The 14,503-nt window shown below is 45.7% G+C and overlaps 1 protein-coding gene across 13 annotated transcripts in view; it reads left to right on the top strand.

Moving 5' to 3' along the window:
• The window catches only part of KALRN (kalirin RhoGEF kinase), a 470,788-nt gene that overhangs the window by 391,813 nt on the left and 64,472 nt on the right, over positions 1–14,503 (top strand). Inside the window, exon 37 of one of the 13 annotated variants that reach the window (XM_038143652.1) lies at positions 12,118–13,506. The exons of 11 other annotated variants lie outside the window; for them this stretch is intronic. In XM_038143652.1, the coding sequence (XP_037999580.1) occupies positions 12,118–12,134 (17 nt within the window). In that variant the 3' untranslated portion in view covers positions 12,135–13,506. Of the gene's footprint in view, positions 1–1,567; positions 1,871–12,117; positions 13,507–14,503 lie in introns of those variants that run through there. One more of the 13 variants, XM_038143654.1, reaches the window with a different exon arrangement.

Genomic DNA, 14,503 nt, shown 5'->3' with positions numbered 1-14,503 from the left:
TGCTGCAAGCTTCCTGAATCACTCACAAGATAGGAGTTGAGCTGCTGCCTGGAGAGCCATGGCAGGGACAAAGAAGAGGTGCAGAAGGTGAGGGTGTCCCAGCTGGTTCCCAGCCCACTTTTTCCTTCTCTGGTTGCAGCTGTGGTTCCTGCTTCATGTGTGACGTATTATCTCCCTACAACAGGCACAAGAGCCCTGAGTGCACCTTGGAGACATTCCCTTGCAGCTCCCAGATAGGCAAAGACCCAAGTCAAAGAAAGACACAACACACAGCAAATGGGAAACAGTTACAGAGCCCTTTGTTCTCATGTACTGAAAACACCTTGGCGCTCAAGGGCATTGGCAAGAAAACGTGCGTGCTTCAGGCGTGTGACAAGGTTGTCAGTCCTTCCAGGGAGGCTGTAGTCAAAGAACAGTTCCTGCAGAGCAGCCAGAAGTGAAGCAGGAAGGTTTCATATTTGCCAGTGTGGTGGAGGGAGTTTCTCAGTTTCTCCTCTGTCGCTCTCCTGGCACCAGGTACTGGGGCCTTTCTGCCAGGAGTCCTTCAGGGTCTGCACAATCCCACCCAAAGGTCCCATGGAATCACTCAGTCCAGGCCTGCCCCTGGACAAGAGCACCCTGAGGTGGGTTTGTGAGCACACTGTCGTGGCCCCAACCCTCCCCTCCTGTCCAGAAATGGCCTTTACCCTCCTGGGAGTGGCACTTACCCCAAAGCCATTGCCAAAAGCCTTAGTCCCGATCAGCAGCACAGCTGAGCTGTGCCTGCTCGGGCTGAAGCCCTGGCACACAGTGGCACAAAGTGTGGCACATCTTCCCTCTGCTCTTTCCTCTCACACCCGTGTGTGCTTGGGAGAAGTAGCTTGTTGTGTTTGTTCAGCTTTTGATGCAAGAGTGCAAAACTATGATGCTGTTGTTCTGGAATCCTGCCCGACCTCTCCTACCAGCTGCCTCCAGCAAGGTTCGAGATGTTTTTGGCACCTCCAGTTTTCTATGCTTTAGGTGGGAAATCCTAACACAACAGGCTGGCACCTTCCAAAGCAAGCTGTGCCTCTGGATCTCGAGTGTCTCGGTCCGTGTGTCAGAAGGGCAGGCATTCCCTCTGCAGTGCTCCAGGCAGGTCTGCTGCTGCAGGAAGCAGGCAGAGCCCTTGGGATCCCAGCCGGCTGGGCAGTGTTTTCAGCCACTTGTAAAGAGTTTTAGCTGTCAGATGCTTAAGTTAAGGAATGGCACTGGGGGCGGGGAGGGAAGCCAAGAACATTGCGAAGTTTAAAAAAAACCCCACGGCAATATAAGTTTTGCCTTTTAAAGTCTTTGGTGGAACTCCCCATCCGCAACGTATCAGAGCTTTACAAACTTCCTCCCGGGCACTTATTATTTCTCGCTCCCCATCTCGGATACCGCCTGCCCGGGCGCAGATACCGCAGTTCTGCATTTCTTCCTCCCGAAAACTCTTTTTTTTTTTTTCCCCTTCCAAGCAGCGGCGGAGCCCGGTGTGGCCGCAGCCCCCCCTGGCCGGGCCGGGCCGGGCCGGGCGCGCTCCGCCCCCGCCGCCCCCGCTGCAGGCGCCGCCCCCGAGGAGCGCGCCCGGCCCGGGGGGACAGCGGCTGCCGGCGCCGCGGCCGCCAGCGGCACTGCCGCGCTGCTCGCCTGCCCGCCAGTAGTTTTGGGGTTTTTTTTTTTTCTTTTCTTCAGGGCTTTTTATTATTGTTATTATTAGTAGTATTATTTATTTCGTTGTTTTTCGCAAGCGGGCCGGTGGCTCCTTGCCATGAGCAGCCCGAAGGCAGCATGAAAGCGGGCAGGCGCGGCTATCCCGCCCGCTCCGGTGTAGGATGGCTCCTGGCGAAGTGCTGCTGCTGCTCCTGCACAGGTCGGTGGCGCCCGCGCGGGGGGAGCCTGGCCCGGGGGGCTGCTGGGGGTCGGGGGCTCAGCGGTGCCCTCGGCAGGGCAGCGTCCTTCCGCCGGCTGCCTCGGGGACAGCGAGGGACAGCCGTGTCCCCAGCCTCGGGGACAGCGAGGGACAGCGGTGCCCTCGGGCCCGGGGACAGCGAGGGACAGCGGCGGGTGAGCCGGTAACGGGCACCGAGAGCGAGAGGGCAGGAGCTGATACGGTTTTACAGTGTAGTTTTACATTTTAGCATTGCTCGTGGAAAACTCCCTGGGATTGTAGGGTCAGTAGGGCGGGGAGAAATATTTGCTTAAATGATTTCCCCCCCCCCCCCCCCCCCTTTCCTTTCTAGTCTTTCTTGGGCTCGAGTAAGAGCAAAATGCTTTGAGAACATCTGTTTCTCACAGTTCACAAATCTCTGAATGGTGATGGGGGAAGGTCTGGGGAAGCTGGCTGAGCTGAAATGCTGAGAGGGATGTGGGAAAGCCAGGGCAGCTGGAGTGCCTTGTAAAAATAAAATCAAAATCTGGCTTTTATGTGGAACAGCGCAGCTCAGATGCATTGACTGAAGGTTTCTCAGCCTGCAGTAGTCTTCATACTGCAATACAGCTCTTGGACTTGTTCTGGATAATGTGAGGTTTTTCAAAGATCTGCTTGTGGTATCTCAATGCTTCCTGTTCTCTGAATGGCCAAGGAAAATGTCTTGAACAAAACTTGGCTTTTGTTTTGTGCTTTTTTTTTTGCTTTTTTTTTAATAACTAAAGCTTTTACATGCAGTCTTTTGGTAACTCTGGAACCCAAATAAAGACATTGAGGACGGGTGGGCCTGCTAGTTTCTTGAGGCACACATTTGCAGTGCAGGAGCCCTCTTTCCCCAGTTACTGAATTAGTCACACTTATGTGGTGACAGCAGCAAACTAGTTGGTGATGGAGTTCGCCACTACTTTGTAAGATGTGATCTGTTTTAGCCTGGGGAGAACTCACGACTCATGACCTCATGCCAAAGAAGTGATTCTTGAGGTCAGTGCACAGCACCCCGCTGTTTTGCAGCCTTTAAGAAGGAACAAGCAATCTGCTTGTAGGGGTAGGGCTGCCTGCAGAAAGCTTGTGGTACTAAACCACTGGGAAAGCCAAGTCTCTTGGACGGCCCGTGCTTTAATGTGTTGGCCCATGCAGCAGGCTGGAGTAGTATTCAAGCTCTCTGACAGAGCTCAAAATGTTGATTCTAAGGGATTAAAATCTCCCTGCTGCCTGTCCTGCCTGCAGGGGTCTCTAGAAGGGGGAAGGGAAAACAGCTGGCTCTTCTCTCTCTATTTGAAATGTTAACTGTGTTTGCAGTTCTAGTTTACTGGGTTGGTAACAAAAGGTGTGTTGTGATACAGATTGATTTACTTCTTTCTTATCCTTGGTTGTGAACTTCAGGCAGAAAGTTCTAAAAGGCTGTCTGTCATGCTGTGTTTATTATAGACAACCAGAGATGGTGGAAATACTCCCTGAATTTCAGCAGGTACCAAACCTGACCATTGAGAAGGGATTCAGGTGCCCCAGATTGCAGCATCAGTGTGCCCTTGTTGGCAACTTCTCCCATTAAGCTTGGAGGTGTTTTAATGTGTCAACCAGAGCTTTGAAGCTCCAACTTTATGTATTCTGTGTTGTCAGCAATCACCTGGGGGGCACACTGTTCATCCAAGGACTCCTCACTGATCTCAGTCTTGCAGTGCAAATAGGTGAATGTAGTCTGTGTTTAAGATGGGTGTGAAGCATCTCAGAGCTATTCTCAGTGCTGCCCCATAGGTGACCTTACCTTTTCCTTTGGAAATTCGACTCTGCTTTTTCCTGGTGCCAATGCCTGATGTATCTTGATCTTTTGCAACAGCTCAGTAGGTTTTGGTGTGTGAATAAGAACTGTCCAGTGAGAGAAATAGGGAAAATGAGCTTGCGTTCTGTGTCAAACACAGGTTTTGTGCTCAAATAGTTGGTATGAGCTGCATCATTGCTTTCCATGGAGCTTGGAAGTGATGTGGATGCTTGATCTCCTAAATAGCAGCAATAATGCAGAGCTGAAAAAAACCCAAACCCAAGGTCCCCTGTGTATCATGAAATACGTAAGTTTTGTGTAACTGGGCATTTCTCTGAAGGATTTTGACAGATGACTCAAACTCTTTTGCATTAGTATTCCACTGTCTATTGCAGCACTAGCAATCTTGATGCTGCTTTTTTGCTTGTTTCTCTTGGTGAGTTTCTGATCTTGTCAGCTTTGCCCATGTACAGAGCTGTTGGGATCCATCCAGAGAAAGCAACTGACAACACCATTTGCAATTTTGCTCTTACCCCGATAGTTGCCTGCAGGAACTAAATAAGGACTACTTCTCTGTTCTGCAGTATAGAGAGATATGAATCCTAATATAGGAGTGCCTCAGAGCAAGAGTCTGTCACTTGCTTTCAGCCATAAAAAGGGGTAAGTGAGGAGCAGCACACTTGCAGAGCCTTTAGGACAGTGGCCTTACGAAGCCAAGAGTGTGCAAGCAAGGCTTTTTGCTGTATCTCCTAAATGCAGAAGTGCAAAGTGACCTAGTGTAACAGAATGCTTCTAAATGCTGCAGAACTGTCCCTGGTAAGAGGGTTCAAATTCTGATGGTCTTCTCATAGCTAGAAAGTCATTGAACTCTCCTTAGAAATCAGTCTAGGATTTGCAATTGAATATACCTCTTTTTTTAACATGAAGTCTATTTCCTCAGTTATCTGTGTGGTTCAGATCAGAAATTATTTTAAAAGGGAAAAGAGGGAAAATAAAGAGATGGGAAGGATTTCTGCTTTGTGAAATGTCCTTTCTAAAGCAGATGGGCAGCTGCATGCCTTGGGTCTGAGAAGATCAAAACTTTGCTGCCTTTAAGCACAGAGCCAAGTCCAGTGTGTGAGTGCCATACCTTCTGCACAGGGCTCTGAAGCTGATCAGTGAGTGGGAGCATGGTCATTGGGAGACTAAATTCCAGGCTCTGATGCACAGGGAGCTGTAAAGATTACCAGTGTCTCAGATTTAACCTGGAAATTAAATTCTGTGTGCTGCCTTAAACCCAGGGCCTTATTTAGAGGACATTTTTTGCAGTAGTTCAACTCATTCAATTCTAGCCCAAACTGGAGCACGCTGGGATTTCACTGCCCTAAGGGACAGCAGGAGGGTGGAAAGCACAAACAAGGTGTAGGAAATGCTGTTCTTTGAGCACAAGGAGACAGATGTTCCCATCTGCTGGACTTGAGCTGGCTGTGAGTGTACCAAGTACAGACAAAGAAAAGGGTCTGTGGTTAAAAGTAATCAATTGTCAGACTAACTTCAGAGTTCAGATGGGTAATATTATGCTGCAATGTGGCTTCAGGTGAGAAAATAGTATGCTTTCTACTTGAGGGTAGCCAGAAACCAGGAGGAAGGATTTAAATGGATGCGCTGTGTTGGCTTTGATAAAGAGCACATCCTCTGCCTCCTCAAGCTGTTGCTCCTCTGAGTAGATTGCTGGTTGTATGCAAACTTCTGATTTCAGAACAAAAGAAACTTAATCTTAATGTCAAACCTTAAATCTCAGTGTGTTAAGGTTTAAAGGTTGAGTGGGTTTCTGTTTGTGCTAAGCTCCCGGTAAAGCTTTTATTTTAAGTTTTCTGTCGCTCCAGCTGGTTATATCTCCTACATTTTCAGTCTTCTTTCTGCAATTTTCTGGTTTGCTGTCTTCTTTTTCTTTCTCTCCTTCCTTCCTTTTCCTCTTCTTGCCTGAATCTTTGATTTGTTACTGGATCTTTGCTGTAAGATGAACAAAGAAAGCTTGTCTTGACAGAGTGGTGATGACTTCTGTGCAGTGAAGGGGGCTTAGCCAGCCACCCTGTACATCTTTCCTAGCTGGGCAGAAACAGAGCCTTAACTGGAAGTTAAGAAAACCAGCATCATCACAAGGTCTGTCAACAGCACATTAATAAAAGTTATTTCTTCATTAGGTAAAAAGTGAGATCTGATGGTGCTTTTTATAGAAGGTGCTGACACTGTTACAGGGAGCTGCAGAGCTTTGCTAAGGGAACTGGTACCTTTGTGCTGAGTGGTAGCAAGAGAGTGATCTGCAGTAATATATTCAAGCCCATAACATTTCCTAATTTGAACATATTTTATTTAGTGCTTCAGGCTGAGCCCTGGTTGCACTGTGTAAAGCATAATGGAATGCATGGCCAAAGCAGCTCTGTCAAAATTGAGGCAGAGGAGAAAACAATAGTAAAATAAAGGGTGTCAACCAAAGCTTGCTTAGCTTCCTGGTCCTTCTTGAATGAGAAATATGAGGAAACTCTTAGGTTTCCCAAATAAACTCCTTGGGTGATGTCCATCTGTTGCTCATTAGTTGTATCTCAGCAAAGTTAGGAGGATCAAGTGTACTGGTCCTCTGTAGGCAGTCTCCCTCCCTCTCATGCCAGAGTTGAGCTCTGCTCTTTGTCCTGGCAAATTCATGAGCAAATGGCTGTGAAGAGGTTTGCAAGAGTTGTTGTTATTTCCTTCCAGTTCTATTAAGAGAAAACTGGTTAGCCCATGACAGGAACGTCTCTTCCAAGTCCTGTGTTTTCCCACCTCTGCAGGCTGAGTCAGGAGTCAGAATAGGTCATAGCAGAGAGTTATTGGAAGGGACAAAAGAGTTGATGAAAATGCTGCTCAGTTGAGCAAGCAGGATTAAAGTGACAAGGTGAATACTGTTAGCAAAAAAAAAAAAAAAAAAAATCACTCTTTTTGTTAGTGTGAAACTGCTTTCTCACACCTGCTCTACACCTTCCTGACACACAGTCCTCAGTTAAGCATGTCCCAAAAGCATGACTGACAGTCCCCATGCCAGTCTTTTGTGGTAAATATTCTGAACCTCGCTGTTCTGAACATCTTAGCATTTGTGTGGCAATGACCCATAGGAGGAGTTCAGGAGAAGTCCTGGGGCTGATGAGTAACCTCTGGGTATGGACGGTCAAAGGAGAAGCATGGCCACTGCTCTGCTGGCAGGCTGGGGGAGCAGTGAGTTCCTTGTAGGATTACTTAGTGTTGTTAAATCTTACCTGTTTGCAGGAGGGCTTCTTGAGGGTAGGAACCTTGTGTTCACAGATACAGCAGGTCACGTTTTCAGTGGGTCTGTATCACTGTCAAAAATAACCTGTCCAAGAGCGCAGAATGTTTGAGCTTTTCAGAAGTGCTGGTTGCTGCACAGGACACTGTGCTCACTGCTCTCATCCGCCACCAGCCACTTTCTGTAAATCGAATGTTTATCATATCGGTGCCAGTGTTGGGATGCTTTAGCAACTTTCTCTGTTTCCACGATCCAAGCAATAACAGTGTTATTATTTTCTCTCTTGAAAGTTACATGCACTGCTAGGGAGCTCTAGCTCTCCTGATACAAGCTGGCTCCTCCACCTCTGGCTTCGTGCCTCCCTGTTGAGACTAATCTTGCAGCCTCTTGACATGTGGTTATATACAAGATGCAACAGAAGTGGTAGAGAAAATAAACTTTCAGATATTAATTCATACGTGAAAAAGAGGTAGCAAGAGCTTCTGTAAAAATCAGCTTTCAGTTACTGGTCTGAATGTGAATACGTGGTGGGGATCCTTATTATTCAGATTGCTATGTTGTTTTCAACTTTTATAAATTCGTCCAGCTTTAAAGAAACATGAGATTGGCTTTTATGCAGGCAAAGGTCCAAACCTTCCCCTTTACTCCAAGGAGCATATAAGAACCCACAAGGCTTTATTCATCTTGTCAAAAACCCGAAGAAAGGAGACTTTATTCTTAGGAAAAGAGAACAGATAATTGTGAAAAATATAGGTTGGGTAACTCTCCCTGCTCAGTGTGAAGACGTGGGGTAATTAAACATGCTGTTTTCCTATAAAATAAGTGCCAGATAGATGCATTGTTCAGGAATTCAATGCACGGATGCTGAAATAAAATCTCTCCATTTTGAAGTGAAACAAAAAGGGCAGTTATTTCACATGACCCCAGAAGGATTTTGTTTGGGTTTTTTCCCAAACTGTTATGTTTCAGCACACACCTTGTTAAAACTTGTGTGTGTATTAGGAAAACTAATCTATCATTTCAAATTTAAAACCTCCCAAACTTCCAAAGTTTTCATTCTAAAAATAGCGTCAAGATACTTCTCAAGCACACCAGAACACTCTTACATTTCAGTCTCATTCTTGTCTGTTAACAGGCTTTATGAAAGCATTTTCATATTTGGCAAAAGTTGCAATTTCTTTTCAAAAGAGAGGAATTGGTTGGGCAGTTAGTGATTACAGCAGGGATCTACAGATCCTGTGGTTTTCAGTTCAGTAAGGAAATCCAATTTTCTGCCAGTTTAGCCACTGCATCAGTTGCTATTGCAGAAGAGTTCAATTGCTAATATTGCATCACACAATTCTGTGTCGTGTGAAGTTACTTTTTAATATACCTATAGAAGCACATCTGGATGTTTTCTTAGAAAAGGTGCATAGATCACAAGTAGGACTTCAAGAATTATTAGAAAATAATGAGATTATCTCTAATGAGATAAGCTTGAAATCATCTCCCTTGACCACTCTTTGCCATTGGAAAACCACAAAACAAAAATTAATGTGTTTGCTCTTAGCTCCTGTTGTTTGATGTGGCTGTTTATGCTGAAACACAAACCAGTCCTTGAGTTAAAGGTAGTTAATGCATCCATCCCATTGGGTCTCCTGTTGAGTTTGACCTGCCTTGCGTTCCTTCAGTCCTGGACCAGTCCCCCAGTGCTCTCCCCAGCAGGCTGAGAACTTGGGAATCACACACATCACCTGGGCTCCCTTCATATAACGAGGGCAAAATATGAAAATGTCTTCAGTGCAGTTCTAATGAATGAAAAATAGAACCTGCAAGCTGAATTACAGCAGTTAATAATAGAACAGCCAGAGGGTTTCTTCTCTTTGATGGGGAGAAACCCATTATATACACTTCCGTTTATGTATTTCTCATTTATTTTTTTATAATGAAGCACACATAAGATTATGTTGCAGAAAGTCCTGACTGGATTTTACTCCCTGATCTCCCAGTACTTCCCAATGGTTGTGGGTGCTCCTTTACTATACAGAAACCGTGGCTACTTTTGGGAAATGGAAAAGGTGTGTCTCCTGTTTTGTGTGTTGCCACACGATGAATCAGTAATTGCTATTCTGTTGCCCTTATTGCACCCCAGTGCACTTGGTTGTCCCATGAGGTGCAGCCATTGCTAGTCCTGGGACAGCTCAACAGCTTGGAAATCTTGGATCCCCTGCAAAATGATATTCCCGGCTGTGAAGTTCCGTAAGGGAGTGAAGCCTGGGAGCCAGACCTGCTGGGAACCCATTAGCAAACACCATCCTGGGGAACCAGTAGGTGGTTTCTTCTGCAGATTATTGTCTTTGGTATTGGTAGTAAGTTAAACATGGAAATTTAAAGTTGCTGTGTACAGGAAAGCACAAGTACAGTCTGTGTGTGAGTTTTGAGCAAAGGTGTCATGTTCACTTGTACAAGAAAACATTGAAGTAAACCTTTGAGAAAGTGATGGACTGTGGCCTGGGGTAAGGGACAGGATTTAGTGACTGTGGAGGTGTCTCCACTGTTATGTTTTCTGAGAATTTTTCCATGTTCATTTTTCACATGGAGCAGGCAGCTCAGAGCACAGAAAAAAGCTGGGAGTGGCACATCCCCAGCTACAGCTGAATCTTCTGAGGACACTTTTTCATGCAGTTGAGGCTTGCTGACAATTACAGCTATAGACTGCAGCAGCCAAGGACCTCTTAGACTCTGTTGGGTTTTTTCCTCATCCCTTCATAAGGCACGTGGAGCTTTGGTGAGCAGAGGTTTCTCACATCCTCAAGACATGTGGTACGGCCGTAGCCTCTCTGAAAACACTTTACAGCTCACTCAGCACTTAGAACCTTCCTTGAGGTCATGTAGGAAAGCAGTGACCAACTGAGCATCAGACCATCAGCAGTTACAGCTTCCACATTCATATTGACCAGTTGATTTCAGCCTCTCTGTAGGCCTGCATGTCCTGGGGAGCACATCATGCGCGTACCCTAGATCACCTCGTTCCCGGGTGCTGGTTGATCGTGGCCAGAGCAGCAGTTCCCGCTCCTGCAGCAGTGTGTTTCCCTGCTCAGGAAATGCTGTCCTGCATCCAGTCTGTCCATGCTGAGCTCCCCTGATGAACAAGGCTCCAGCTCTCTGCTGCCACGGGAGCGTGAGCCAAGGCAGGCCATGGGAAGCGTTGCACAAGCGGTATAATTTCACCGCATGCTGAATAAATACACTTTTGAGGACTCTTTTGAAGAGATGTTGCCTAATTAATCCTGCAGGGGGTATAATATGTATATTTTTGAAATCCAGTTTTAGCATCGTGCAATTAGCTTTTATGGCCTAGGGATTCTGATTTAAGACATTCTTTAGTTACTAATGGTAATCTGTTTTAATTAGAAATGCAAATGTATTTTAGATCCAAATGTGTCTGAGTGGTACAATGTAAAATGATGATTCACAGTGAATACCATTGAAGTGCCTCAAGTCTGGTATTCTTTGTACCTTCTACAGTTTGAACTCTGAGGATCAACACAATGTTCAAACATCGCTCTCAGCTGAAGCATGTGGAGGCTGAATAGATTTCTTTAGGAAATGAAATAAATATTAATCAACAGGGATTCTTTCTGGGACAGCAGAAGGAAAATCATAGCTTTAGGCAAGAAGGAGTCAAATGCTTTGAAGGTTAGCAGTAACTGCAGCTCCTCATTAGCAGAGCACAGCTCCTGCCAGGCTGCAGGTGCTGAGCAGAGGGCAGCATCTTAGTTGACTTTGTCTTAGTATCAGAGAAATTACCCAGGCTTGAGCATTCCAGGCTGCTCATGGCAGGGCAGTAGCTGCTCAGAGCTGTGTTGCTGTAAAATTTGATCTGGCAGTGTGTCTAAGACAAGCCTACAGCAAGGCAAGCTCCAGACAAACATTGAAAGGCTGGTGCTTGCTGACTATTCACTGCAGTCACTTGTCCTGGAGATACTAAACTGTCAGGCAGGTGATGTCTGTGATCAGACATCTTAAAATGCAGTAACAGGTCACCTGTATTCGACAGAGCCTTTGTAGAATCAAAGAGCCTCTGCTACTAATCCTTGCTGTTGTGTTCAAGTGTTTCTTTTTCCTGCTTCCTTTGAAAGATGGATCCAAAAGAAAGTAACCGCCCAGCAATAGAGAAGATGGCTTTTGTAATTGGAGTTTATAGGACATGTTGCTTGGTAGAGCATTTTTACAGCTGTTTGCAATGAGACTCAGTGATGCAGAAGGGAATGAAGCACTTTATGCAGGGCACCTCTCCACATCTCTGCAAAGCTGGATGTAGATTTTTTTTCCATAAGGAAGCTGCTGATAAGGAGCAATGATGTAGGCACCATAAAAGCTATGGGTGGCTCTGTGTGGCCCTTCAGCAGTCACAATCAATCAGTTCCTTAGGACTAGCCTCACTGGGAAGGCTGGTGTCTGGGTCAAGGCACTGGCACAGCTTCAGAGGGCTGAGACCTCGGCAGGGTGCGGCAGAGAGCGAGCTCTCCTGTTCCCCTGTAGCAGATGCTCTCTGAGACTTCAAGTTCCTGTCCATCTTCCTTGCTGACGCAGATGGAGTGTAGTAGTGACTTTGTCACCTGAAATTTGATAAACTTGTTGACTGGCATCAAAGGGAAGCTTCCTCACAGAGCTGCTCCCTGCCGAGCTGTCAAACGATAAACAAAGACGCAGATTGTGTGAGCCTGTTATATGGGACAGCAAGTGGTGTTCTGGTTTTGCTACTTAAGCTGAATGAATTAAAGCTTCCCACAAGCCTAACTGAGTGTGCAGTTTAAAGTCTTCGAGCTGCTTAGCCATCTCCCTGTGCTGTGTTCAAAGAGCAAAGTGTCACAAGCACCAGCAGTTCTTATCTGTGTGTTTTATTTCCAAACCACTGTTTGCATTGACTTCATTCATTCCTTCTTTTAATTCATCCCAATCAGTACCTTTGCTGTGAGCTTGTATTTCCTGCTGGCATTTCTGGAGGACGAGGGCATGGAGGAAGCTGCTTTGGGCACCAGCCCTGGAGGCTGCAGCTGCAGTGTGTCTGTTGTCAAACACCCCAACCCCGTTGTTCTTGGTGGTTACGTGGTGTCCGCTCCTGCCCTGCGCCACTTGCAACTTATCCTTATTCCATTCTTTTCTTTTCAGGGGCTGTCAGAGCCTGAATAATTTAAGAGTGAACAAATGAGAGACGTTCATGGAGGACTCTGTTCTTACCTAGGCACAAATTGACAAGCATGTAGATTGCCTTGGGTTTCCACTGCACCTACCACAACTTTACTAAGAGAAAAGTCCCCTTTCCTAGACATCTGTGTCACTCTTGCTTAGTAAAGTTATTCAAGATCAGCGCCTTTGGAATTGGTTGGTAAATGGACAAAGACTTTCTCTTTGCCCGGAGCTCCTCACAGCCTCCAAGTACCAAAGAGAACTCCACAGCACTAGAAAGCAAGAGGCAGCTGCTGAATGTTGGAAGCGACTGCATTTGGCAAAAGAAGCTGATGCAAAGATGCACACAGTTGTGTTTGTTTGTTCTGCTTGTTTTCTGTGCTTTCCGAGCCCTCTGTGTGCCTGGAAAGTTTAATAACCAATCCCTTCTTTCTCAACATGCAGTTTTTCTTCCTATCCCAAAAAGCTTTGGGTTCTGTTCTTCCTTTTGTTTTTATTTTTCCAATTCCAAGTTTGTCACTGATACTCTTCTGTTGTTTCCATGGAGAATTGTTTGGGTACATAGCCACAGCTTCCTTTGAGATAGGGAGACCTAAATATGTACTCAAACATCATTGTCTTCCCTCCTCTCCCCCCCTTTAGCAGATTGGTCCACCTTGTCACAGAGGTTGCTGACTTCAAGTATAAGGCAGAGTTGACCTTAGCAATGATGCCATTTAACTGAGAAATTACTTCAAAATTCTTACAGTAGCTCAATTTGGAAGCTGCTGAATGAAGCTGACCCTTGACACTTGACAAAAGAATAAGTCTTGTGTTTTACTAACAGCTGCTTGGAAACCATGTGTAATAAAGTTTGTTTTTGTGCCCAGCATCCAGGATAAAAGATGGCATTTGCTGACTCTGGTACCCTTACGCTCCCAGAAGAGCAGAACTGCTTTGATCCAAGTTAAAAAGTCTGCTTCTATGTGGGTGTCTAAGCATTTCACAGTTCCTTATGCTAAAAGTAACAGTGTACTTGCAAAGGCCAGCAAATGCTGCTCTCGTTCAGCTTCAAACACATTACATTTTCCTCCTTGTCATCCCATATAGCTTTTCATAAAGTTTCAGGGTTAAAACTTTTTTTATGGAATATGCAAAAATCTCCCATCAAAATATATCAAGGGGGATTTTTGCTTTGTGTTTGGGGCTTTGTTATTTTTGCTGCTAGTGACACTTATTCTGGAAACTTCAGGGTTGGAGATTATTTTATTTTTGTCACAGAATGAGGACAGTGTAAATACAAAATGTAAAGTAGAACTGAGAGAAGTGCTTCAACAAGTTGTTTCACTACATTGAAATAAATGTTGATTTGTTCAAAAAAAAAAAAAAAAAGCATGCCCTTTCTGGATCTTGTTAGTCTTGACTTTTTATTTCCTTTCTTTGCTAAAGAACTGCGTGCCTCTTGACTTCAGCAATGTGCTCACCCAGCTGTGAGGCATTACGGGAAGGCTGCTCCAATGTCCACTCCCAGCAGATGTGTTGGACTTGCTGTCACTGTGCTCGGGGCTGCCCTGGGACCTGTGCTGGGCACAAACCACAAACTCAAGGCAAGGGAATGGGTGAATGAAATCAAGAGCACACAGATACTGCATCTGGCCTCCAACTCTGCTGTGTGGAGCAACTGCTCTGTTTCTGAGCTTTTCCACACCTTTTTATTCAGTAGAAGCATGTTCTAAAAAGATATTGCTTCAAGGTTCCCCTGAAGGCCTCCTTACTGCCCTGCCTTGCCTCCTGTCTCACAGCATTTTAGGATAGGAGCTGGCTAGGAGTATCTCACCAACAGGCTGGTGGATTCTCTCTGAATATTTGTCATATTATTTTTGTTGTGAATTCACAGCAGCTTATGTGAGGGCTCAGATGGAGCACTGAAGCAGGATGAATTAGGCTGGTACATGGAGACAAAAAGGCTCAAACCTCCAATGAGAGGAGTTGTAGATACCCATAGCAGTTGTAAGCTGTTCTGTGGAAACCCAATGCTGAGCAGGACACTCAGAGGGGTGGACCTCGGGTGTTCCAGCTGCTCTTCAAGCACTTGGTGCCACGGGGCTGAGTTGAACACTTTCCTGAGGGTCTCTCTTTGGAGGCACTAACATGTGTTCTGCCTTCATGTTTAGCCTTCTGCTTCAGCAGCAGCTCCTGAGTTAAACTGAGTTTCCTTTCTGGAGGAAATGAGACCCTGCCCTATATTCACCTGAGGACTCACCTTGCTCTTTTCCCCTTGCCCTCCCTATGGTCACCTCTGATAAAAGCCTAGATCCACATGAAGCAGCAGATACAATAGAGAACTTGGGCATTTGTTCCTCTCACTAGGCACTCTTGGAAAGTTCTG

This window comes from Motacilla alba, chromosome 7 (assembly GCF_015832195.1).
Source record: "Motacilla alba alba isolate MOTALB_02 chromosome 7, Motacilla_alba_V1.0_pri, whole genome shotgun sequence".
Lineage (NCBI taxonomy): Eukaryota > Metazoa > Chordata > Aves > Passeriformes > Motacillidae > Motacilla > Motacilla alba.
This window is presented reverse-complemented; position numbering and strand designations above follow the sequence as displayed.